The sequence below is a fragment of the Podarcis raffonei genome, chromosome 3 (genome assembly GCF_027172205.1).
Source record: "Podarcis raffonei isolate rPodRaf1 chromosome 3, rPodRaf1.pri, whole genome shotgun sequence".
Classification (NCBI taxonomy): Eukaryota; Metazoa; Chordata; class Lepidosauria; order Squamata; family Lacertidae; genus Podarcis; species Podarcis raffonei.
Window position 1 is genome coordinate 75,536,584 of NC_070604.1, and position 25,170 is coordinate 75,561,753.

Consider the following 25,170-nt stretch of genomic DNA (forward strand, 5'->3'; position numbering starts at 1 on the left):
AGTTATTTACAGTCTTTGGCAAAACAGAATGTTAAGTCTTGTTGGCATCTTGTGCTTATCCACATATATTCTTTCTCCCCTCCCCACCATCTCTCTCTCTCTCTCTCTCTCTCTCTCTCTCTCTCTCTCTCTCTCACACACACACACACACACACATTCACACATACAAAGGAAAAAGGAAACAGTCATAAATAATTTACATAGTATAGGCAAATATGGTACAATCGAAATATTAACATCTTAGTCCCATCGCTGATGTCTTCTTTTTATTTGAAGGATACAATAAGCATTATTACATGAATGAAATTTCCCTCACTTCTCTCTGGGACTTGGGGCTACACTTTTAGAAATACTAAAAATATGAATTGCAAAAAAACACTCTGAACAAGCTTTTTTTAAAAAAAAATAATCTCATTAAGAGGCCTTTTAAAAAGGTTGTTAATATGGCAAAACTAAGAATGTGCAATAAAGCCAGAAGCACTGGATTCTTGATAAAGGTATATAACATCAAAATCGATTTAGAAATTGGTTTGAAAACAAGCCTGGCTGTGAGTGCAGCAGCTGAGATGCTAATGTAGAAGCCTCAGCTACAGAAGCTGTCGCATTCATTCTGATGCAGCGGTAGGGACAGCCCTGAGCTTGAATTGCATCCTTTTGCATCCATGAAGACGCTTTGACAATTGTGTGACTGGAAGTACTCATCTGTGGCTGAATTCTTTTGCCACAGTCCTTCTTGAGACATCCACATGCATATCCCTGGCTGGCTGCAAAAGCTTGCACGTGATTCCCCAGCCTCACCAAGCAGCCAGCGCTTTAATACATATCTTAATGTGGATTCCTACATGGCAGCTGTTTGTGACAAAGAATGGATTCTGCGCCCTCCTGACTCCAGCCCAACAGCTGATTGGCAGGTTTCTAGATTCTTCTTTTGCAATCCAGAGAGATACATGCAGCAGAGTGCACAGAGGACTCAGCAACAAGGCCATTGTTCTCTTCTCTTAGTAATGCTCATCCACGAACAAAACCACACCAGCAAGTTTACCTCATGGGCAAAGTTCATTCAATTTAAAATAACAAAAAAGAGTGTTAAATATGTGCATACTATTGTATAATGGAATAACTGTTGTATCTGGTTAGGATAAAGGCTGACATACCTTCAGCATTCTTTTCTTTAAAAGTCCTATATACAGCAGACATACGTAAAAAATAATAATACAAAAATGGTGGGCATTAGTAAATATCAAGGTTCCACTTAGAAGGTCTCGAGGGCTACTTAATTATTTGGCAATTTTCAGAGCAATTTTCAGTTACATATATAACATATATTCACCGGTTGGACCATTAAAGGCATTATTTAGTTATCTCTCCTGTGAGTTCTTCCATGGCTAATGTGCTCTATGGCATGCTTTCAAATAAATTACTGGAGAACGTAGCCGCGCATCACAATAAATAAATAGCACCGACATCCTTATAACTGGAACCGTAATATGTTACCAGATTTTGTTAATGGTAGCATTGCCACCTTATCAGAAACCCGGATCAAAGTTTGGGGTTTCAAAGTGCTTGCTGCAACAGCATCAGGAAAAAGGTTTCACCTGGCCAGGAACCATTTTCATGGGACACCTTAGGCACGCTGCTGTTCATCAGGTCAATTAGTGCACATTTAAGTTCTCACCACTGCTAATCTTCCTAGACAAAATTCAAAGGGCTGATTATACGCTATATATGACAGCCACATTTTCTACTTTCCCACCCTCTGGGTTATAAGCAACCAAGTTTTACTCAGAGTAGACCCACTACAATGAATTAGTCATGCCCGTCTATTAATTTCAGAATGTCTGCTCTGACTGTGACTACTAGCATGCATCTCCATGGCTTCCAATGCACACTGATGGATAAAATGTCTCTAAACACAGTGGCCAAGCACCAGGCATCCCCCCATACAACCTTTCATACTACACTGCATGGTATACAATGATATGCTGAGTGTGTCTTTGAGGCAAAGGGTGAATTCATATGGAAAAGGGGTCATCAAGTAGTTGAACCCATTTCATATAATGCCAGTTTCCTCCAGAGTGTAGCATATGAAGATGCCTTGTACTAAATCAGACCATTGGTCCATCTACATCCGTATTGTCTACACTGGTAGGTTGCTCACCAGTGACTCAGATGTCCTACCCAAAGATTCTGGGGCATGAACCTGGGATCTTTTGCATGTAACACACATGCTTTACCTCTGAGCTGCAGCACTTCCACTAGAAGTATTACTTTGGAGACATGCAAAATAAACATTTAATAATGTTGGGTTGTTGATGCAGCTTCCCTGCTCCACTCCCCACAAAATTATATGTGAGTAGGATACTAGATGCCTGCCAGCTCCTGCTCATGAGGTATCAAGATTCCCTGATATCCACATACTTGAATGAACAACCCTGAAATAACTGGCATTTTAATTTGTATGCCCCCAGGAGAATAATTCCAAATTCACTTCTTTAAAACAGAATTGGATACAAGATCTCAAGAGCCCTATTGGATGTTAAGCTGTCATCATTCTCTCTGCAGCCTGCTCACGTGCTGGTATTTGTCATTAGAAGAGAAGCATTATTTTAAACTTCAAGCATGTGGCTTACCTAAAACGCTGTTAGAAGATTAGTAAAATTTGAAGTTTGTGGAGCCATCTTCTTGGGTGGCCGTTGCCTTAGTTTTCCATGGCTTCTTAAATGAGTAGGATATTTAGGGTTTGGTCCTTCTCAGTTTTGATGAACTATATCTCCCAGATTTTGTGTCACCAAGGCCCAGCCCTGATCTGAGCAAGTAATGTGGCCTGAAGAAGTGGTCTTACTTACAACCACTTCCTCCCTCTTGATGTAAGAATATCCCCCTCACATTCTTCCATATCTATATCCATATAAATACATTAAGTAATTACACTTTTACACTTTATATGTAAACGTCATTTTAAAAACAACAACAACCCTAAACAAATGACTGAATAAATTTGTCTGCCAAGTTTTCACTCTATACGTCAATCAGTTTTTGCTTCCGTGGTTGGTTTGATGGTCACATTTAGGCCCTGTCAGTCCAAGCTCTGAGAAGGCACTGGGGTGTAGAATCGGAGGGATTTCTCCTGGCTGCAGGGAGGCACAAGGTCTGGGGAACATGCCAGAGTTGAAAAATAAGTGAGGGATTTGGAGTACCAGGATGAACAGAGGTGTCTAGTTGAACGGCATCTACAGTACTTCGCTGGTTTTGCAGCAGCTTTACCTCAGACATCTGCAACAGAAAGAAGCAATTGCTAAGTACAATTCCCACATTTGGATTGCATTGCAGTAAACATGGGGGGGGAGTTACTTGTGTTTGGACATTTAAAGCTTTTATCCCATCTTTAGAAAAGCAAACTATTATAATGCAATAAACATGCACAGTAAAAATCAGGTAAAAACCAATGGGTTCCAATGGGCTGTTATTTATCTCATTTGCATCTTCTGTCAAGGAATGCAGAGCGGCCTGCACAGTATTGTCTCGTTATTTTTACAACAATATGTGATGTAAGTTGAGCTAAGAGATAGTGACTTGCCCCAGGGTCACCCAAATTAATGACTGTACTGAAATTTGAACCCGGGTCTCCCAAGTCTGAGACTCTACTTGCACCACTACATTGTCTCTTGCTACTTGTGTTACTCCAGTCCTTTGGACTATATTGCTAGCTACAGAATATATGGTTGATTCTCTGGTCTTGGGTCGCAGACGGACCCAAGGTGATCACGACAAGAGCACTACCACCATGCAAGTATTGGGTAAACGATTCAGAAATTGGTCCCCAAATGTATATTTGGGTTAAAGGTGGGTCCTGGGTCTGAAAAGGTTGAGGATGCCTAAGTTAATTGATGGTCAGGGAAAATGCTTAGCCTTATGTCATAGGTCATATCTGCTTGGGGGGGGGGGACATCACATATGAGGAGTGGCACATGCAAGTCAGGTTGCCTATTGCATGGAATCTGGCTCTGATTATGACAATTAATTATGCTCAATGCTTTTTTCGGAGGAGAGGGACGCAGGGGTACGCATACCCCTAAACATTTTGTAAGTCTAAGTTTGGCCTCATTGAGGGGCAGTATTTCAATATGAGTAGGAAAATGATAGTACCCCTAAACATTTTTTATGGGGGGGGAAAGCACTGATTATGCTTGCTCTCGCCTCAAGCTGGATACACACAATTGCTAAGAATTGCTATACACATTTGCTATTAAGAAAGCTGTCCCACTGAATCCATTTTCATTCATAATGTAGATTCATATATATAAGATTGTTTAATAAAAGGAATCAAAGGCACTCAGAGGGTTGCTTCACAAATACATGGCCAACACTTGATACTGCAGAATCGGATGACCTGCAAGTTTGAATGAGCCATAAAAGCCTAAGACCCTGCTGGATCAGGTCCATGGTCCCTCCCATTGAAAAAGTCTGCAACCCCCTGCAAACACTAAAGTAGTTATTACCATTATGATGATGAATGCATTAACTTACCTTTGCATTCATACTTGAGGTCAGAGAAGTATACCATCTCTTGTGAAAAGACAAAAAGACCTAATCGCCCACCAGCATAGGTTTTGTCATAGATTGGTCCAGAGTCTGCCATGACCTGCTTTCCTTCGTACACTAAAACCCTTTGAAAGGGGAACAAAGTCTAGATTAGACACCATTCTTGAAATGATACACTTCCTTTCTAGTGGCAGTAAAAGCTCTTATAAGAAAAACAAAGTGACATCAGATTCACACCCAGGTTTGTCTACACACAGTTTACCTATCTAACACACAGTCTGCTCAAACACTCCTCACAGAAGTAGTTTTATGGACACATCTGAAAAAGATTTCCCAGTTCTGATTTAGGCCAGACAAGTCCAATGAAGTGAATCTATACTGAGGAGGGGTAAGATGCATATTCTGTTGGAAGCTGCTCAGAGTGGCTTCCAACATTGTTGTTGTTGTTGTTGTTGTCATGAACACAAGTTGAAGAAACAACTCTATAGTCTTGAGGTCACATTGTGCACTGTGTGATCTCTGACAGCTGATGTTATTGTGCATTTCAGCTGAAATTGCTAAATATTCCATAATACATTAGCCTGTTTTCATAAAGAAACATTCCCGCTAACCTCAGACAGTTAATGGTTGGCTTATGCAATGAAATAAGTGGTATACGTGTTCTATTTCAAAGCCCTAGGTTTTGCTGAGAACATAATTATTAGGATTTGTTTGTGGCACTGCTTTCTAGATGTGGGAGCATGGGAAAATATAGCTGTCAAAGGAGGGCTAATTGAATGTGAGAGAAACTCACAGAAATATATATATATATTCCTGCCAGAGAATGGTTACACCACGACAGACTTTAACACCAACCCAGAGAATGCTACCATGCTTGAGCCACATTAAAAGTCAGCCATGATTAACTTAAGTTTCACTAACTCCAAAAGGTCAAAGGGATGACAAATTTTCCTGGGAACTGGTTGTCCATACTTGTGTATTCTGGGTGCTGTGTGACTCATGGAGATTGGATGCACATCAGAACGCATCTGGTGTGCATCTGACTTCTGAAAAATGCTCAATTATTCTTAAGAGTCAAATTAGAGTGCAAAAACCTACATGAATTAACAAATGTTACAAGTTTAAAGGTTCTGGATAAGCAACTGTTCAGCGGTGCCAAGAACAGATGGAAGCCTTGCATCTGGCTGTGTGTGAATGATGATCCAGCTATAACCTGGAGAAGTTGAGTTTCTGCTGTGTCCTTATGCGGTTATATGCCCAATAAGTTATATCTTACAACCAGTTGAGAAATCTTCTCTTATATGCTCAAACAATATAGCTAAATCCAGGAAGTAGGCTGGTGAGCTGTATGGCTACATATTCATTCAGAACTACAACAGCTGTACAGTGGTACCTCAGGTTACATACACTTCAAGTTATATACACTTCAGGTCACATACGCTTCAGGTTACATACACTTCAGGTTACAGACTCCTCTAACCCAGAAATAGTACCTCGGGTTAAGAACTTTGCTTCAGGATGAGAACAGAAATCGTGCTCTGGCGGCGCGGCAGCAGTGGGAAGCCCCATTAGCTAAAGTGGGGCTTCAGGTTAAGAACAGTTTAAGGTTAAGAACGGACCTCCAGAACGAATTAAGTACTTAACCCAAGGTACCACTTTATTGGGCTAGACCAATCTACCTAGGTTCCCATCTTCAACTGCAGACCGCAATAGCTAACAGCCACCCATATGTGCCCTACAGGTTCTTTTAAGGTGCCAAGATATTTAACCAGAGCCATAATTTTCTTTTATGTGGTTGCCCAGGTGGGGACATTATGTGACCCATGAGAGCAGCAAAACAACCGGACTGTACAATGGCGATGGGATAAAATCAGGCCAAATCTTTAACTGACAACAGCAGGCAGGGCAAAGGGTTGGCATGGCATTGGGTCCCACGACCCCTTCATCATTCCACAAGCCCCATGTTGATGGAATGGATCCACTGGGTTTGGATCTCTCCAAACCTGTACCATGGGAGTTGGCCAGGGTTGAACCTTGCCATGGTGCAAGTCAAGCAAGCAAGTTCTCACTGGGGGACCAGGGTGCAGATTCCAACCAGGCAGATACCAAACCCACGATTAGGTTTGCTGCGGTCAATCCTCCCCACAGGCCCCTTATGCCCCCCCCCATATACTATGTTGATCCTGACCAATGCCATTTCCGCACTCAAACAAAGTTCTTCCACCTAACAAGGAAGCCATAATTTCACTGAGGGAAAGGTGGGGAAAAACCTAACCAAGTGCCAATCAGGTTGACAGGGTGGGAGGAATTCATTTCCAGCCCTGTCAACCAGCGACCCAAAATTGCTCAGTGAAGGCTCTAACAAAAGGGTGTGCGGGCAGGAAGCTCTCAAAGCAAAATGGCTCTATGCTCCAGGGGAAGCAGCCTTATATAGGCTTCCCCTCCTCTCTGCAGCAAGAGCTCATGGGACAGCTTTTTCCTATGATGAGACCATCGCAGAGAGAAAATTTGCCCAGTATTTTGCTTCAATCTATGGGCTACAGTGCTGCCAGGCAAATGTGCTTATTGGGCACATTATATATATATAACATAAGAAATCCCTCCCTCAAGTGCTTTCTAGTGGGAAATGAGACAATTACCTGTTTGAATGCCCCCCCCCCACGTAAAAAGCTCCCGACATGTACAGATGCCAGGCAAAACATTCCTCTTCTCCCAGTCCTTTGGCTAATTAAACAATACATGGCCTTTTAAACGGGGGGGGGGGGGTTGCTATAGTGGTTGTTTGTTACTATGTTATATATTTTTGTGCTTTTATATTGTAAACCACAAAGGCCCAAACTATATACTATTTCTTAAAAACTTGAATTTGCCTAAAGGACCCATGCGACTGAGTTTACCAATGACAAGAACGTCTGTTTTATTTACTGAAAAGGCATATTGCCTGCACCATTCTCACACAATGTCACATTTGCATGGGAGTCCTGACACTGCAGGCATTTTATCATGAAAAAAACATGTGAGAATGGGGGTATTTCACTGAAATAATTTGTGTGAATAAATGGCTGCATGTCTGCATTTAAGTTAAGACTGGCTTCAGATGGACAAATCAGAGCTAACATCACAAGTCTACGAAAATATTTAGAGTTGCCTTAATCTCAATTCCCTTTAGTTCTAAGAAGGGGGAAATCAGTTCTTCCAATCTTCATTTTAGCTTTGTTTTGACATTTTTCTTTTCCCCCCAAAAAATTCAGATTAGTACAGAAAAACAGTCCAAAAATTTGGAGGTATCATTTTTTTATCTAATAATGGCTGTGTTTATATGAGCCATTGAAAGGAAATCGAACACATCTGATGGCGTGGAAAGCTGGGGAACACTCCCAAATCTTCCAGTGCCGAAAGTCTGCCATAAATGAAGTGACAGTGCTGGAATTTGGTTACAAACCACTAAATAAAACCTCATTTATGATCAGATGGAAAAGCAATACAGTGTATTACAAGAAATGTCATACTTTATTAATCCCGTCTTAGGCCTGTGGACCAAATGCCACCTGTAAGCAGTGTAATCTTTCCAGCCGATATTCTTGGGGTCGTGCCACAAGGTACGCACCTGTGGAAGAAGTTAAAAAACAACACTTCAGTGAGTGATTTGCATTAAGAAGTGGGGCAAATCCAATTCCTATAAACTCTATCTTTTAGATAGAAACCACAACCCACATTTTAAATGTGCTGCCATAGTTTCTATGCCTCCCTCCAGTTTGGTCAGTTAATATGAGATGTTCATTCTGCAGCTTTCCCAGCTAAATGCTGTTGTGATTAGACAGGGAGCAGAGGGAGTGTTGCATATTTTGGGTAGCTGTAAAGGGTGCACTGTCTTTCTACACAAAGGGATCCCTGGGCTGCTCAGGTTTGGATGTAAAAAACCCATTTGGCAAAAGTATTCCCAAGCGCAGTACAGTGCTACCTCAGAAGTCGAACGGAATCCATTCCGGAAGTCCGTTCAGCTTCCAAAACGTTCGGAAACCAAAGCACAGCTTCCGATTGGCTGCAGGAAACTCCTGCAGCCAATAAGAAGCCGTGGAAGCCACCCGTGACGTTTGGGTTCCAAAAAACGTTCGTAAACCGGAACACTCATTTCCAGGTTTGCGGTGTTTGGGACCCAAAACATTAGACTTGCATGGCGTTCGTGATCCAAGGTACCAGACTGTACTTTCTCCTGCAAAGAGCAAAAGACAACAATTCACTAATACGGGAGAAAATAATTGGACACAGGGTCACTATTGAAGTCAAACCTGGAGGTGGAGGCTTCTTGGGTGGGGCAGTTTAATCCCGGCCAAAAGTTTCCAAGACAATATCCAATTAAAAAGAAATAGAATGAAATAAAAACTTGGCCATTGATTGATCATTATAATGAAAGATAGGACCAAAACAATGGTTTCCAATGCTATGTCATGATGGTATATGAGAAGGGGACAATTCGAAGAACACTTAGCTGAATGTGACTCATATACCTCTTACCTGTCCAGGTGTGTTTCCTGTATGCCAAAGGGCATTTCTCAAATGTTCGCCAGTGCCAGTTGTAGAGTTCACTACTTTAAGTGATACCCCTGAGTAACCATAAGCTCTGGTGGGCTTGTCCTCCCAATATGTCTGGGAAATTTGTTTCCACATCAGGACATAGAAGCGACTGCTGGACTGGTAGCCAAAGACAAACCCAGCATAGTCATCATCCCGGTCTGTGTTGACATAGAACGTACCACTGAAGTCAACAGAACTGAACTCATCATAACCTGGAGGAGGGTAGAAAATGTAGGTGTTCAGTTCCCAAAGGGATTGCAGCTTGTTGAGAATTTGGGCAGAAAGAAGCTAGATTATCCATTTAGTCTCAGGCACTTGCCATTACTTTCTATTATGATGCTATTTGATTTGGTTCACCCCTTCTTTCTCCAGTCATATTATCAGTTCTTTGGTTTCTAGGCTTCATCAATCACTACCCTTTCTGTTACTTCATACTTGCTTTATAATGAAATCATTTTTAAATAGGCATATTTATTGATGCACACATGGACCTTGATATAGGAAGGACCCTCACATTTTTCAGTTCAGTTCTACAGCCATGAAAAACAAAAGTTCAAAATATTTAAAAAGAAAAAAGTGACAATTACAGAATGCTTTTGAAATGCTTGTATACCACATGCAAGAGCAATATTATGGGTTATGTCCCACAGCCTGATGCAGAAAGATTAATACATTCCATCCAGTCATATATATATATATATATATATATATATATATATATATATACTCCAATGTAAATCATCTATGAATGCTGACTTGTTATTAGGCAGCTCTTTATTATTGCCAAACATTCCTCAGAAGTTATCTGTGCTTCCAACTTTTCCAAATCCATTTCAGAATGTTAACTTTAGAAAGAGATTCTTAAACTGAACATATAAACTGCCTCAAATATTTCAGCTTCTTCTGATCAGCAGCTCGGGCAATCTAATTTCTAGCTAATAGTTGTGCACAATTCGGAGAACCATGTGGCTAATTTCATGCATTCCGTCAGGTTCTGAATTTGCAGTGTTTAACCTACGGCCCCAACATCACACAAGGCAGATGTGTTTCAAAAGCAGTTTATAATATGTCATGGGGATCTGTTTCAAGAAAACAAAGTCCAAAAAGCTACTGGGTTTATGGACGCCCTTGTGAAACACTAAACTCTGTCCTCTTGGTGTAAGTCTGTTCATATCATCAATTAATCAATTGATTAATTTGAATCATACTCACCTACAGCTATGCCAGGATCTGAGTTAGCCGTCTGTACGAGTTCTTTGCCCTGATGTCGAATAACCCAATTTGGGTCAATCTGAGCTGTTCCTTTAGGATCCAATGGGACCATCTGGAACTTTCTGAAATCAGTTTCACTAATGGCATCATTTTCAGGACAAACATCAAAAATATCTGGGACTTTGTCATTGTCAAAGTCATCTTTGCAGATGTCACCTCGGCCATCACCTAAAATGCACACAAAACATTGAATAGTTTTCACGTTATAGTCACACATCTCTCTTTCTGTAGGAAGAAGCCATGTTCGACAGGAAGGAAGGAAGCAGCCATCCCACCTTCTCTAGACAACAGAATCAAATTTAAGAGAAGAGGGGCTACCATCTTCCATTCCAGGGGAATGGAATGGATAGCGCAGTGGGTGAGTTGCAAGGGACCTTGGTGGGTGACTACTCCAACCTTCTGTGCAAGATGGGATCTGCAGAGCAGACAGGACTGTGCAAATCTGGGGATGGGCCCAGGCCATCTGGGAAATCAGTTGCTGACAAAAACAAATGACTCCCTTATAACCTAACAAGCCAGGAGAACCACAATATTAAAAAGGAGCTTTGGAATTTTAAAACTCCATATTATCTCCATGTCATCAGATGCCTTCAGCATTGTTCTGTCATGAATACTTAAGACTGTGACCATGTACTTTTGTCACATCTGTAGCAAATGAGTGAAGAAGGCATTACAGTAAATCATATTAAAACAGCTCTTGGCTACTCTTTATTTATGAGAGACTGTGAGAGAGGGAGGGAGGGAGAGCAGTGATAAGCTATGGGATAAATAATCATTTCCCCCCCTAAAACTTGGAATGTGGCTATAATGAAATCTTGAGTGATTAATGTGGTATTTAAGACAGAGTCATTCAAGTGAACAGAGACTGCAACCACCAGATCTGTTATAAGGAAGCCCTGATGTTGGCAATGTGGTAAATACTTTGCAAGCTGTGTGTCCTAGAATGTAATATTTATACTGGTTTGGGTTAAAGAGTTATTTGGGTTGAAGAACAGTAGACATTCAAATAAATGTCAAAACAGCAAAACTGAAATGTCACAAATATGTTTTCTGTGTTCACAGACAACATGCAAATCCTGTTCCACAAGTCCTTTTTAAAGGCGTGCGCACACATTCTACAACATTTCCCCCAAACTTTTTTCTTTGATAAGGAAATACAATTCCTGTGTTTCTCTCCAGTCGTGAGGACACTAAACTTGGTTGGGGGGGGGATGATGAGAATCTCAGCCAATTATGTTTATGCAGATTCACTTATTGTTGTCTGCATTCATTTCTCTTATCAGTAGAGACTCCTACCACATGTTTCGCAGGCATGTTTCATTAGAACACTGTCTCTCTACTCCAATCTTCTATTCTAATCCTCAAGGACAGACTTTGTTATGGAACTGCCAAAAATGTTTTTTTTTAAAAAATACAGAGTCAAGCATCTCAGATGCTTTTTGTAGTTCATCTCTGTGAGAAAATGGCTTCACATTCCACGGACTGACTGGCTGGCTAGTTGCCAAGTTGAACTCCAAATTCTGACCAGCTGTATGCTCCTGAACGTGTTTATCTTTACACTTAAGGGGGAAAGTGTATGTTCCCAGTTTTATTCTCTTGCCAACATCAAAGAAGCAATTTCTTTGTCCAAATGAGGTTTTAATTTTTCACCACATATGTTTCTTACGTTCCCTGTGGTGCTGATTGCTGACAAGGCTGTTTTTTCATCAAAAAGTTTAGAAAGCATCTGCCCCACCAGCCATGACCACAGGCTCCTTGGAGGTCTGCTTTCTGGAAGATGGTTGTTCAGGACACAGTAAAATTCTGAATTATTTCTTGACCCTAGATTCAAATGACACTGTGGGGTATCCGTCATAGAACAGCTAACTGGTGAGAAATCTAAACTCCACCTGCTCTATGTGATTAGAGATGTAACTGGGCAGAATAAATAAGTGGGCAGGATCTGCTGTGGTGTTAACCCGAGAGCTAGTGTTGTGTACTGTCTGCTAAGGAGCAGGAAGAGCCAGATTCAAGTTCCCCACTCAGCTGTGAGGTCACTGGATGACCTTGAGGCAGCTGGCTTATGGATTGGCTCACTCGTTTTCAAAGCACTACTTTCAAATATATTAAAACTATTTAGTAAGATTACTCCAGGCAGAAAACCCTCATAAAGATTTCAACAAACGGATGTGTTTGGGTGTACCTTTGATGAGCTAAGGGATGCTAAACATATTCTTGCATAACTATTTGACTTTTAGAAGACATCTGAAGGCAGCCCTGTTCAGGGAAGTTTGTAATGGTGGTTGTTTTATTGTGTTTTTAATATTTTTTTGAGAGCCGCCCAGAGTGGCCAGTCAGATGGGTGGCTAATAATAGTAGTAGTAATAGTAATAATAATAATAATAATAATAATAATAATAATAATGCTACTTTTATTAGTCATCTCACTTCAGTACTCTGTTCAAGCTATAATTCTTTGCAGAAGTTATTAATCCCAGTTTTCTTTCTTAGCTTCTCAAAGAATATTTTACGAAGATGTCTCATAAACAACCTGTACGGATGTTTTTCATTACAGTATTGTCAGATTCTACTACAAAGGGATACTCTGAGCATCACAAAGCAGTCATGGCCCTCCTGCTTGATCACCTACAAAATCAACTTGCTAATGCCATTGCGCTTAAAAGTAGTACACCATTAAAAGGAGACCACCTGTGAATTCTCCAGACCTAGGAATACTTTCAGAACTGGATCCAACACTACAGGCATGCCAGCAGCTGGGTGCAAACACACCTGGACAGACTCATCTGTGATAGAAACAAGTCAAACTTTGATCAGCTTTCCAACACATATGCCAGTAGCAGATGCTATGGTAGGGCTGCACTGCTGGCCTCCACTCCCTGTGGATGAGTCACTGCTGCAAACCAAGATGGATGGAGAACAAGGCAAAAACACTGTGCAAATACACTGGCTGAGCCAACCTGGCATTTCTGCTGGCATGTTTTCACTAGGCCAACCTCGCCGCCACCTCCCCTGTCCTGCTCTCAGTCCCAGTACGCAGCACCGATTCAGCTGGAGATAGATCTAGGGCAACACAGCATCTACTGCTAGGCTCAGCTTGGATTGAGAGGACCATCTTTAGTCTTCACTCAAGAAACCCCCAAGTCTATGGCACTAACAAATCTACCATGGCATAAGCTTTCATGGACTGCAGCAGGGAAGGTGGGCTTCTGGCCCTCTAGATGTTGTCAGCTTACAATTCCCAACAACCTCAGCCAGCATGGTAGAGATGATGTGAGTTGTGGTCTAGCAACATCTGGAGGGGAATAGGTTCTCCATCCCTGGAGCACACCATTGTATGCCTGAAGGTGACTGTAGTCCACAAAAGGATATGCCACCGTATATGTCTTTAAAGTGCCCATAGTCTTACCATCGGAATCCTTCTGGTCAGGGTTGTATGTGAGTCGGCAGTTGTCCCGGTCGTCTGGGATGCCATCGTTGTCATCATCAGAATCACAAGCATCCCCTTTACCATCTTTGTCATGGTCAGCCTGATTGGCATTGGAAATGTACGGACAATTGTCTTTGTTATTCTGGTGGCCATCTTCATCTATGTCTTGATTGTTGTCACACTGATCACCAACCAGGTCATTGTCCACATCAGTCTAAAGGTGGGGACAGGAAACAAGATTTGAATTTTTGAAACAGTGAACCAAAAAAGGCGGGGGAACCACATGATCACACTGTTAATGGTTCCCTTCAGAAATGTTAATGTATAATGAAGGCAATCTGAAAAGTAATATTCTATAAACATACTGAGATATCCCAAACTTGCAAAATAGATTCTTATTTCAAATTCCTCATTTAAATCTACTGACTCTTAAGCCGATACCCTTATTTACTTACTTACTTTTATTTATCTGTTGTATTTATATCCCACTGCAGGAGGCAGTGGAAGACAGGCGTGCCTGGCATGCTCTGGTCCATGGGGTCACGAAGAGTCGGACACGACTAAACAACTAAACAACAAATTTATATCCCACCTGGGACATGGGTGGCGCTGTGGGTTAAACCACAGAGCCTAGGACTTGCTGGTCGGAAGGTCGGCGGTTCGAATCCCCGCGACGGGGTGAGCTCCCGTTGCTCAATCCCTGCTCCTGCCAACCTAGCAGTTCGAAAGCACGTCAAAGTGCAAGTAGATAAATAGGTACCGCTCCTGTGGGAAGGTAAACGGCGTTTCCGTGTGCTGCTCTGGTTCACCAGAAGCAGCTTAGTCATGCTGGCCACATGATCCGGAAGCTGTACGCCGACTCCCTTGGCCAATAAAGCGAGATGAGCACTAACCCCAGAGTCGGTCCTGATTGGACCTAATGGTCAGGGGTCCCTTTACCTTTATATTTTTTAGTCCTAAAAGCAAACAGATGCAAGCCCATAGGATCCCTCCAATTTTAATGGAAGGACGAAATGTGTCATTTATCAGAAGTTCGCGAAGCATGGTTTCTGTGTTATTTCTTGCATAGAACAGAGGCTGGCTAAGCTGAAAAAGTAGATTATCAGGGTAGGTGGCGGTATGCTTGAAGAGATGTTTTCTAACTGATCTTTAACTCATACAATTTTACCAACATAACATTAATTCTTCCAGAATCGTGGTCTTTTCTCTCTTTTTTGCATCTGTTTTCATACTGTAAGCATTTGGCATCTGCCCCCAAAGTATCTGTTAAGAAGAGTGCAAGATGAAAATGCAATGCAGGCATTTTAATGGATGAAATTGGTGCCAACACACAGGAAGACCTTTGACGTCCTCAACAGATCTCAGTTCTAGCCTTAGGCCCCTTTGTAAGATTTTGCAGATGAGAAAAGTGGCGCTGCTCTCGTGAGAAACTTCTCTTGCCTAGGCAGCATTCTTATGTTATGAGTGACTGCTATTGACCTCAGCTGCTTTCAGGGTTTTTATGTATATATGTCCCGAGAAGCCAACGGCAATAACTTTGCGCAATTAGAAATTCCAGACCATTCATCCAAATCAAAGGCAAAGCTGTTGTGTCAGAGCTTTGAAAACTTGAAAAGCTGAACTCTTTCTTTTTTAAAATAACCTGGGCATTCAATTTACCTCAAACCATGCAGTTTGCCACCAACATTTGCCTTTAATATAAACATGTGCCCTGTGACTGAACAGAACCATATTAATTCTACGTAAACTGGGTGGTTTCCCCTCCCACTTCCCGAATAGAATTACAAGTAAGTCTAGAACGTAGCATTTCTGAAATGCAGAGCTGGAAAGCCCATTGTGGTCTGGGAGTTGTGTTACCCATTTTAAAGTGCCTGGTGGGCCAAATAAAAAAGCACATACATATACATAATCTCTCCCGGAGGCACACAGTTTGTTTCACACATAAATCTCATGTGCTCCCCACCTTCTCCTTCATCAGAACCAACCTGGCGAGAAACTAGTGACAAGAAAGGGGTGATCTCTTGTATATATTGGGGCATAATTGAGAAAGGGAAATGGGTGACACTGTGGTCTAAACCACTGAACCTCTTGGGCTTGCTGATTAGAAGGTTGACAGTTCGAATCCCCGTGACAGGGTGAGCTCCCGTTGCTCTGTCTCAGCTCCTGCCAACCTAGCACTTCGAAAGCACACCACTTCAAGTACATAAATCGGTACCACTGTGGCAGGAAAGCAAACGGCGTTTCTGTGCGCTCTGGTTTCCGTCGCAGTGTTCCATTGCACCAGAAGTGGTTTAGTCATGCTGGCCACATGACCCTGAAAGCTGTCTGTGGACAAATGCTGGCTCCCTCAGCCTGAAGCGAGATGAGCATCATACCCCATAGTCAAGTTTGACTGGACTTAACCGTCCAGGGGTCCTTTTTTTACCTTTAATTGAGAAAATAGCAGGAGATGTTCCTGGGGTGAAACTGGGAGTCAGATTTTCTGAGTTGACATGCACAGGATTCTGGTGGTGGATGACTTGGAACTGAATGTATGAGCTGCCTCCATTGAAAATATTGCAGGCTGGGAGTGGAATCTCCACATGTGGTGTTGGATGTATGATGTCACACATACAAGTCATCACCTCACAGGGTGGTTGCTGGATGCATGTATGAACCTGCACTCAAACTAGAAGACTCCCTATTAGGAAGAGGGATGGAAGACTATTGAACAAAAGCTCTCCTTTATTCTTGCTTTCCTGCATCTTGAAACAATCTACCCCCAAAAGCATATAATTGGAACACTGAGTATCTCTGCAATAACGAAAACCTTGTTTACCCCTAAATCCAACCAGGTATGAATTTAGATCTTGAAAAGGGGAGAAAGGAACAACAAGCCTTGCTGAAATATCCCTCAAAGCAGGCAAAAGGCAGCCTGTGTTAATAGTACACAGTACGGTGTAGTGGTACCTCTACAAGGGTGAAGGCAGAGGTTCTTCACATCCATACAGTCTCCCCATGTATATGCTACTTACCTGATCAGGATTGTGCACCAGTGGGCAGTTATCGCAGTGATCACCAACTCCGTCTCCATCTGTATCTCTCTGGTCTGTGTTGTAGACATATGGGCAGTTATCGCGTTCATTGAAAACATCTGCCAGGATGGGAAAAAAGCAATTCAAACAAAAGCGTTATGTTCAGATTCCACTTGCATCAAGCAACATGCACTGGTTTCCAAGAAACTAGCACAACCATGAATGAGAATTTTCCCCATTTTATTCTCACTGGAAACTGAGTGTGTCCAAGAGACAATGACGGGACCATGGTCACCCAGTGAGCTTTTGTATTTAAGCCTGGTCTCTCCATGCTAGGTGGCACACATTATATCTTGAACTGATAGCACTACTGCTTTGTCCTTTGCTTGTTAACTGGGGTGCGATTGTCTTGCTGTGCCTTCCCTAAATTACAACCCCTTTTATACAAGGCTACAAATACTATAAAGTCTGTAGGGTTGTACTAGCTGGTCCCATGGTTGGTGAAATACTTTTAGAGTGGATCTTTCCCTAATTCAGCTCTGTGGTGACCCCTCCTGCCCAACTCTTGGTCACATAAAAGCTTTGCCTGACACATTTTCTGGTGACGGTGAGAAGGTAAGAACAAAACCACCCTGTTTTGTGACAAATCAATTGATGACCTATCAGCTTCCATTCTCAATTGAAGGTAGTTGATTCATCCAGACCTTTCAAGATAGGGCAGTCCAACTTTTCAGATTTTATCCAATAGTGAATGGGAGAGAGCAGTACTCTGATAGGCAGCTTATGAAACAACTTGGACCAAGGCAAACAGTTTTCTGAAGCAGCAAAATGAGGTCTGATCCAAATCTTGTGGTTTGTGCAGTCCCCTAGTATATTTTTATTGTTTGAACTCTGTGTAAACAGTCCAGAGCAATCTGTTGATTAGGCGGTCAACAAATGTCCTAAATCAATACTATAAAATTTACTATGAAATGTATCCCCTGAGCTGACCTGAGGTTTATGCAGTTTTGTTTTAGATTTCAGATTTCATTTATTTTTTAGTAATAAAAGTTTTTGCTGATTCTTACAATACTTGGAGGAGATGAGAAGAAAACCCTTTCCAGGAATACTGGTTTATATATTTTTATTTTTATTGCAATGATATATATTTTGATTGTAAGCTGCCTTGGATATTTAGATATGTCTAAATAAATAACCACGAGTGTTAATGGAAACTCCATACTATGGAAAACCTTCAAGGGTTTTAGATATCTACTGATACACACACCCAACACTTTACACATTTATTGAATCAAATCTGAGGCTTAACAGGTTTTTTTCTCCAGTGCTGAAAACTGGGATTCATCTGCCAGGAAATGCAGCAGCAACGTCCCTCTAAGGACACTGAAGCTTCTGCTTCCAAGTCATGCCAAAAACCACAAGCCTAGAGGCATTCCAAAAACACCAAAGATATTTAGGTTGGTAGGTTTTTTCAGTACTGGGCTACTGTTCAGGTCAGGTTTGCCAGTTTAATAACCTGAAATGTCACTGTTGGTTTTTTCCTCCTCCCTGAGCCAAAAATGTAACTTGGGATCCTTATTATTCTAGCATCCAAAAGAAATTTCCTTTTTTCTCCTAAGGCGTTTTGGCAAACACATTAGGTGAAGACATTTGATTTGGCTGGCGATTCAAGTGTGGCTCTTCATGCGAGCATATTTGACAGCATAAATAATTAGAAAGAATATGGGTATTGCTGGGCCATAATTTTCATTACTTCTGAAATTATTATATCAAGTGAATGTTATATTCTTAAAAATGGGACCTGGGTTCTTAAAGAGTACCTTTCCCGTTATAAGATCATTAAAGACTTGTCAGAGAGACTATGCAAATAGTCCATTCTGTTCCAGAACTGGTTTGAGGAAATGGCAAAAACTTTACCATGAAATTATTTGCCCAGTAAACCCCACCAAACCATAAGTTTTAGGTACACCACTAAGATTTTGTTTGATTAAGAAATCCTTCATAAACATAACTGGTGGTTGAAAATGCTTGCTTTCCTCTTCTCTTCTCCTGCCCCCCTCACCAATATATCACAGCTTTTATAGCTTACATATAGGAGGGGTGTTTAAAATGAGAGTCGTCATAGCGTCCTCTTTTTTGCAAATGAGGCAACCCTATCCTTTGCCTTCAATGCATGGATTGATTTGATAGAGTTGTTCACAAGGGTGAGAGCAATAGCTTATTTTGAACCAGTTTCTCCCACGTTGAACAGAAACAAAATATATGAGAATGAATAAGAATTTACCATCGCCATCAATATCCACCGCACATGCATCACCCTCTCCATTATTATCGGTGTCAATCTGAGCAGGATTGTGCACATAGGGGCAATTATCACAACGGTCACCAACTTCGTCCTTGTCATAATCAAACTGACGAGGATTAAAAATCAGGGGGCAGTTGTCCTAAAAAAGGGAAAAGATTAAAGAAAAGATGTGTAAGCATAGCTCAGAGACCATTATATTTCCAATCAACCTTTTCCCTTTCTGTAAATCAAATAGCATATACCTACTGGGGTTCCCAAGGGTTTCATGTAAATACGGCTAATAATAGTAAATTAGCATCAAATGAGGCATATGTAAGACTATCACTCTCTCACACACTCTGCTAGACTCAATGTCTTTCAACCTTTCCCCATATGAATACGACAAGCTAACAAAACAGCTGTAAAAATCCCATAGAGTGCGCCATTCTTTGAGAATTTCTGTTGGTCTGAAATGTGGAACAAGTAATGATCAGCGACATCTGTAAGCAATAGTGGTATCCCAAATGGTACAGTTTAAATTCTGATATCTGACAACAGACGTAGAGAAATGAGAATGCAGCAAATATACCAACAACTTCTTAATGGTGTCCATATTTATTTCCTCTGAAAGGAGAAGATGGGTTAATGAAAACAAGCTTACTTTATCATCCTCAACACCATCGTTATCATCATCCTCATCACAGGCGTCTCCCTTTCCATCTTTATCGAAGTCTTCTTGTCCAGAATTAGGCAGAAGAGGACAGTTATCCTGTAAAAACAGACAACCCCAGATTGGCACACGCTTCTATTTCACAAATTGATAATAATGCCAAACTCTGACTAAATGTTTGTATGCCTCTCCAGAGACTAAAATACGGCACTGGGCAAATTCAAAATGGGAATTTTGAAGTCTTTTCTAAAGTCAACATGCATATGTATTCAATTAATTTTCACACACTTTTAGGCAGCCTTTTGGTTTGTGTTGGATTATATTGCTAAAGTGGAATGATATCCGATGATGGTTACCACCTTATATTTTTGCTAGATTGCTTTAAAGGAAAGCATTTAACCTTTATTAAATCAACATATGTACTACAAAAATAATGGGTTTGGCTTTTGGGAAGAACCTCCCCTAAATGAATTCCGCATGTTTGAGTTTTGTTTTTTGTCTTTTAATGAAAGCAGTTTTCTTGATTCTTCTTGAATCAAATGAAGTACGTCCTGGTGACAGGAACCAAAAAGAAAGAAAGAATGAACCATATATGCTGAGTTGGTCACATTAACAAATGAGCAGACATTAGCCAGGGCAGAAAGAATTTGACATCTCAATTGTATGCTCAAGGAACATTTAATACTCCCTCCCTGTTCATGGAAAAGCAGGAAAAGAGAAATCCATTACTAGATCCATCCCCCAGGCTTATAAAGTCACATTCAGCTTCAAGTTACAAGCATTTCTCACAGTTTAAAGTAAGGCACAAAATTCTGGTTTGTTTCAATTCACTTGCTGTTGGGGTGTGATATACTTTGGTGCTGTATTGTTTTTGATGGTTTGATGAAGGTTGCCTTCAGCGCTTACTCATCTGCTTTTCACTGGTTTATTTGGTTAACTTGTTGAGAGGGTATGTTATCAGTAACCTGACTAACCCATACTTTGTGATGAAAGGATGGTGTACCAAGGTGACAGAAGCACAGCCCTTGTATGAAGCAATGAGCTGCCCTGAGACCTCCGGGTATTGGGCAGTATATAAATTCTAATAATAATAATAACCACAAAAACAGCAATAATAATAATAATAATAATAATAATAATAATAATAATAATAATAATAGATTGTGCATTCAACTATTTCAATGGAATGACCCCAATTCTGACATGTCTATACAGTCATATCTTTTTAGTGGATCATAAAAGGAATATAATTTTTGTAGACTAGGAGCCCAAAATGGACAGATTCTATAAACTGAGAGACCTACCAACCTTGGAAAAATATTTATTTCAACAGTGGCCTAACAAATCGTTCAGAAAATGATGGTCACCAGAGGCTATCACTAGACTTGCCCATCAGCTGCCCTTCATTGAGACATTTATGGCGTTTCCATTGCTTCTTACTTACTTTTATGCAGTGATAAGTTGCATTGGCAGCACAGACCAAGTTATGATTGGGCCATCCATCCAGATCAGAATCTTCACCACAAATGAATCCATCACCAGCATAGCCTGTCCTACATTCACACTTGTACATGGGGTCACTGAAATGCCCAAGGTAGATGCACTCGGCTGACCTGTGACAGTTGTGTGTCTTGTCTTTGCAAGGATTGGCAGGTTCACATACCTGAAAAAGCAAATCATAATCATTCAGACCATGCTTCTGTAGGGGCATAAGGGTCTGGGGCTGAATTAAGCTAAATCACTGCAGCACCAGACCCAGCTAAATTGGAGGAGGAGACAGTGATGCTTTGATGCAAGGTATCCCATTTTATTTTCTCTAAATAAATGTATTATGAGCTACAGGGACATGAGCTTGTTTATTATATATTTGCTTTGATGTCATCCTCATCGTAGCAAGTTACAATACTTGAAAAGAATTCGCAGGATGCTTTCTGCAGTACAGGTGACTTTAGGAACAGGACAATATATGGTGGCTGGGACCAGGAAAACCTGCCTGCAATGGCTGGGACCACAACAGTATCTGTGGGTGAGAAGTGTGCTAACAACACAAGAGAAGAGATGCTTTGGATGGCAAGACCTACTTAGTTCCACATAGTGCTGGAAAAACCATTCAAAGCCAAATTTGAATTCATCTAAGTTGGCCAAAAATGTCTGTTTTTCAAATGCCTCATCTTAAACATTTTCAGTACAGATAGTCAAGCAGGCAACAGACTACCCTCAAATGACACATGAAGCATCCAAAATATCTGATTATTCAGAAGAGTAGATAAACAGCAGTTTTAGTTTCCCATAATATTGTTGAGCTTTGAGCCACACATCCTTTAGCTGGGCCCAGATTTAACAACCTTTTATTAAAATCCTGGGCAGAGCCTCAAGGAACGTTTCCTTGCTGACTGAGCTAATTAGCTGCACACGTTTGTCAATGCAGTAATTATGAATAATGCTTTATTTAACTAAAGAGTCGCCTTAAGCAGAATTTTACATTACTTCACAAAATTCTCTTACATCTGCTGATTCTGGATGTCATTAACTAACGTAAATCAACCCCACCCATTTCCTTTGCAGCAGTTTCAGGATGTAGCACCAAACCAGCTATTTAGCTGCCTTTGGGTTTTTGTTTTTGTTTTTACATAGAGAGACAGCCTAATGGACTGTGATTTCTTTTCCACAAGTCCTGACTGGTACTTCTGTATTGCTATTGTTTTGATTGACAGCTTTGCTAGAGTAGTTTAACATTAACGGATGTTTCACATTTAGACTTCACAAACCGTGTCAGCCAGAACATGGAGAACTATGAAGGGACTGAGTAAAACCCAATGAAACTATTTTAAAATGAGGGTGGGGAATGTCTTTTTATCAAATCTAATTTAGTTGCATTTTCTCGTGTTCACTGAATAAAGATCTCCCCAAAGTGACCTATTTCATACAGAGTGTGTCAAACAATCCCTTGTATTAATTTTGCTGGTTCTCAAGTGCAATGCATTAAGAATATGTTAGTGAAGAACCTGTGGCTGAAGGGCTAACATAAGAACAGGCTTTCTGGATCAGACCCATCTGCTCCAGTATTTTGTTCTCACAAGATGAGCATGAGAAGCCCAGAAACAGAACATGAGCGCAAGAGCACTCTCCCTGTTTGTGTTCAGTCAGAGAGGCATGTTGCCTTTGTTACCGGGGATAATGTATAGCTATCACAACTAGTAGCCTTTCCATAGATTTCTCTAATCCCATTTTAAAATCATCCAAGTTAGCAGCCATCATTACATCCTGTGCTATGTGAAGAATTAATCCCTCGCCTCTTATGCACTGTTACACCTTCTTGGCCCTTTTCAATTGGCACTAATTTTTTTTTTTAATATAAAGAAATGACTTTTGAGATCAATTTATTAAAAAGTTTGGAGTGGTTTTGAATGCCAGGTTTCCAATCTAAGGAGTACATTATTAAACATGCAAGCTGCACTCTTGCTCATTTCGAGATGCTCCAAGACAATGAAGTCTTCAGGACTGATACTTCATCACCCTCTTTGTGCCATACTTTCATAGCAGATGTATCACATTTTCCATCCCGTTACTGGCCTTCGTTCAACAGTACTTACTTGTTTTTCTTTCTTGGCAGCCTCTAGGCCCACCCCATAAGGCTGACTTCCTTTGTAGCGAGGAGGGCATGGCAAGCAATGGAATCCAGGATTGGTGTTTACACAACGGTGGTTCTGATTTAACTTAAAGCAAACGTCTGGCACTACTGCACACTGCAAAAAAACAAAGACACACCGACACACAACCAGAAAGAAGTATTGAGTTATATCACTGAGGAACCTCCAACAAAGTTGGCTAAGTGTTTCCATTGGGTGGGGTCAAAACGGCATTTCTGTATGAACCAAAACTGTGTCTACCTCATCAAGGTCTTCGCAGACTGTTCCGTTTCCAAGGTAACCAGCAGGACATGCACCACAGGACCAAGAACCATCCGGGAAGCTGTTGCATTCTGCTCCAGGAAAGCAAGGGTTTGACAAACATCCATCTGCCAAAGCAAGGGGAAAGAGCATTAATTGTGCCAGTACTAAGCCAATCTCCTTATCTGAATACAGAGGAAGAAAAACAGCTTTACATCATTTCTATATTAAATCTCCCCACCCACTTCGAAGCAACTGTATTAAAATTTACTACAAATATATTTTATACCAGTCCCAGATCGACGATGCCAAAAGGACAAGTTGTATACGAAGGCACAGCAGTAAGGATGGAGTATGTCTGAAACCGCCAGCTCAAAATGTCTACTCCAGACTGGAAGCCACTCTCCAGTTTCAGGCAGGTGCCTTTCTTAGCACTCTCAGCCAAGATCCTTCTAACTGGAGATGGCAGTGACTGAATCTCAGAGAAGGAATTCAATATAGCATTAAGGAAATTGTTCTGTCAGGCTTGTGCTAGAGGAACAATCTCTCCTCTCCTTCCCCTGTGCACTGTTCTTGGCGTTCTTCTGACACACACATCCCAAGCCAATCAGTGGGAGTGGGGAGAAAGCCCCATTGTGCTGGCAAGTCCTTGTGTGAGCTTCCACAGGCAGGACCCATTAGCTGAACCCAGCCCAAAGCCTGCTGCATACAAATCCTATGTTCTGCCACTGTGCAGTTGCTGCTCCAACAATCGTAGGCTGGTCTAGCAGAATGGTTTGGAGTACCAGATCCCATGTGAGGCATGAAGTATACTTGGGTATCTTTGTTTAGAACACAGCTAACTATCCAGCACATTCCACACTCACCTATTGGACAATCCTGTTTGTTGCACATATCATGCTGTATGACATCTCCCATACATGCCTTTCCACCATACTGAGGCTCTGGGCTGTTGCAGAGACGAGATCTTTCCCGAATGCCTCCGCCACAGGTAACAGTGCATGCAGACCAAGGAGACCAAGGGCTCCATCGACCATTGACTGGAGTAGGACAGGCAACAGGAAAAATTAGCATGGGCAAGCACAGTACAGTTAAGAAAACAAAACACTGACCACACAGAGTGGTGTCATTCAGTGATGTCAAGAAGTTATTTCACCTGGCCACTTCACTAGTACAATGAATACAAATTGTCTTTCTGGTCTAGTCAAGGAACCTGAAAAGAATCTGCTCAAATTGCAAATCTGCTCAAACTGCAAATTCTGTTTTGGCCATAATCCACAATCCTCCTACTCAGAAGTACCCCATTAACTTCAATGGGGTAACTAAAACAAAAGGGTTGTAGATGGCAGCCTCTTCAGTCCCCTGAATCCAATAAGACAACTGGCACTCCGGAAGGAAAATGCAGTGCAAGAAAGAATGCATATTTTTGCCCACATAGTAATCTACCCCAGGTTTCTCTCCACATGACTTTGCCCATGTATATATACAAATACATG

General features: G+C 41.3%; 1 protein-coding gene across 1 annotated transcript in view; it reads right to left on the reverse strand.

Annotated features, from left to right (window-relative positions):
• Positions 1-2,055: 2,055 nt before the first annotated feature.
• Positions 2,056-25,170, reverse strand: part of THBS2 (thrombospondin 2) — a 43,888-nt gene continuing 20,773 nt past the window's right edge. Inside the window, exons 10-22 of the mRNA XM_053382427.1 lie at positions 24,541-24,714; positions 23,675-23,802; positions 23,378-23,530; positions 21,229-21,447; positions 19,776-19,883; positions 19,115-19,274; positions 16,831-16,949; positions 13,796-14,030; positions 10,330-10,557; positions 9,058-9,329; positions 8,052-8,149; positions 4,528-4,667; positions 2,056-3,273 (exon numbers count right to left, since the gene is read on the reverse strand). Of these exons, the coding sequence (XP_053238402.1) occupies positions 3,266-3,273; positions 4,528-4,667; positions 8,052-8,149; positions 9,058-9,329; positions 10,330-10,557; positions 13,796-14,030; positions 16,831-16,949; positions 19,115-19,274; positions 19,776-19,883; positions 21,229-21,447; positions 23,378-23,530; positions 23,675-23,802; positions 24,541-24,714 (2,042 nt within the window). The 3' untranslated portion in view covers positions 2,056-3,265. The remainder of the gene's footprint in view (positions 3,274-4,527; positions 4,668-8,051; positions 8,150-9,057; positions 9,330-10,329; positions 10,558-13,795; positions 14,031-16,830; positions 16,950-19,114; positions 19,275-19,775; positions 19,884-21,228; positions 21,448-23,377; positions 23,531-23,674; positions 23,803-24,540; positions 24,715-25,170) is intronic.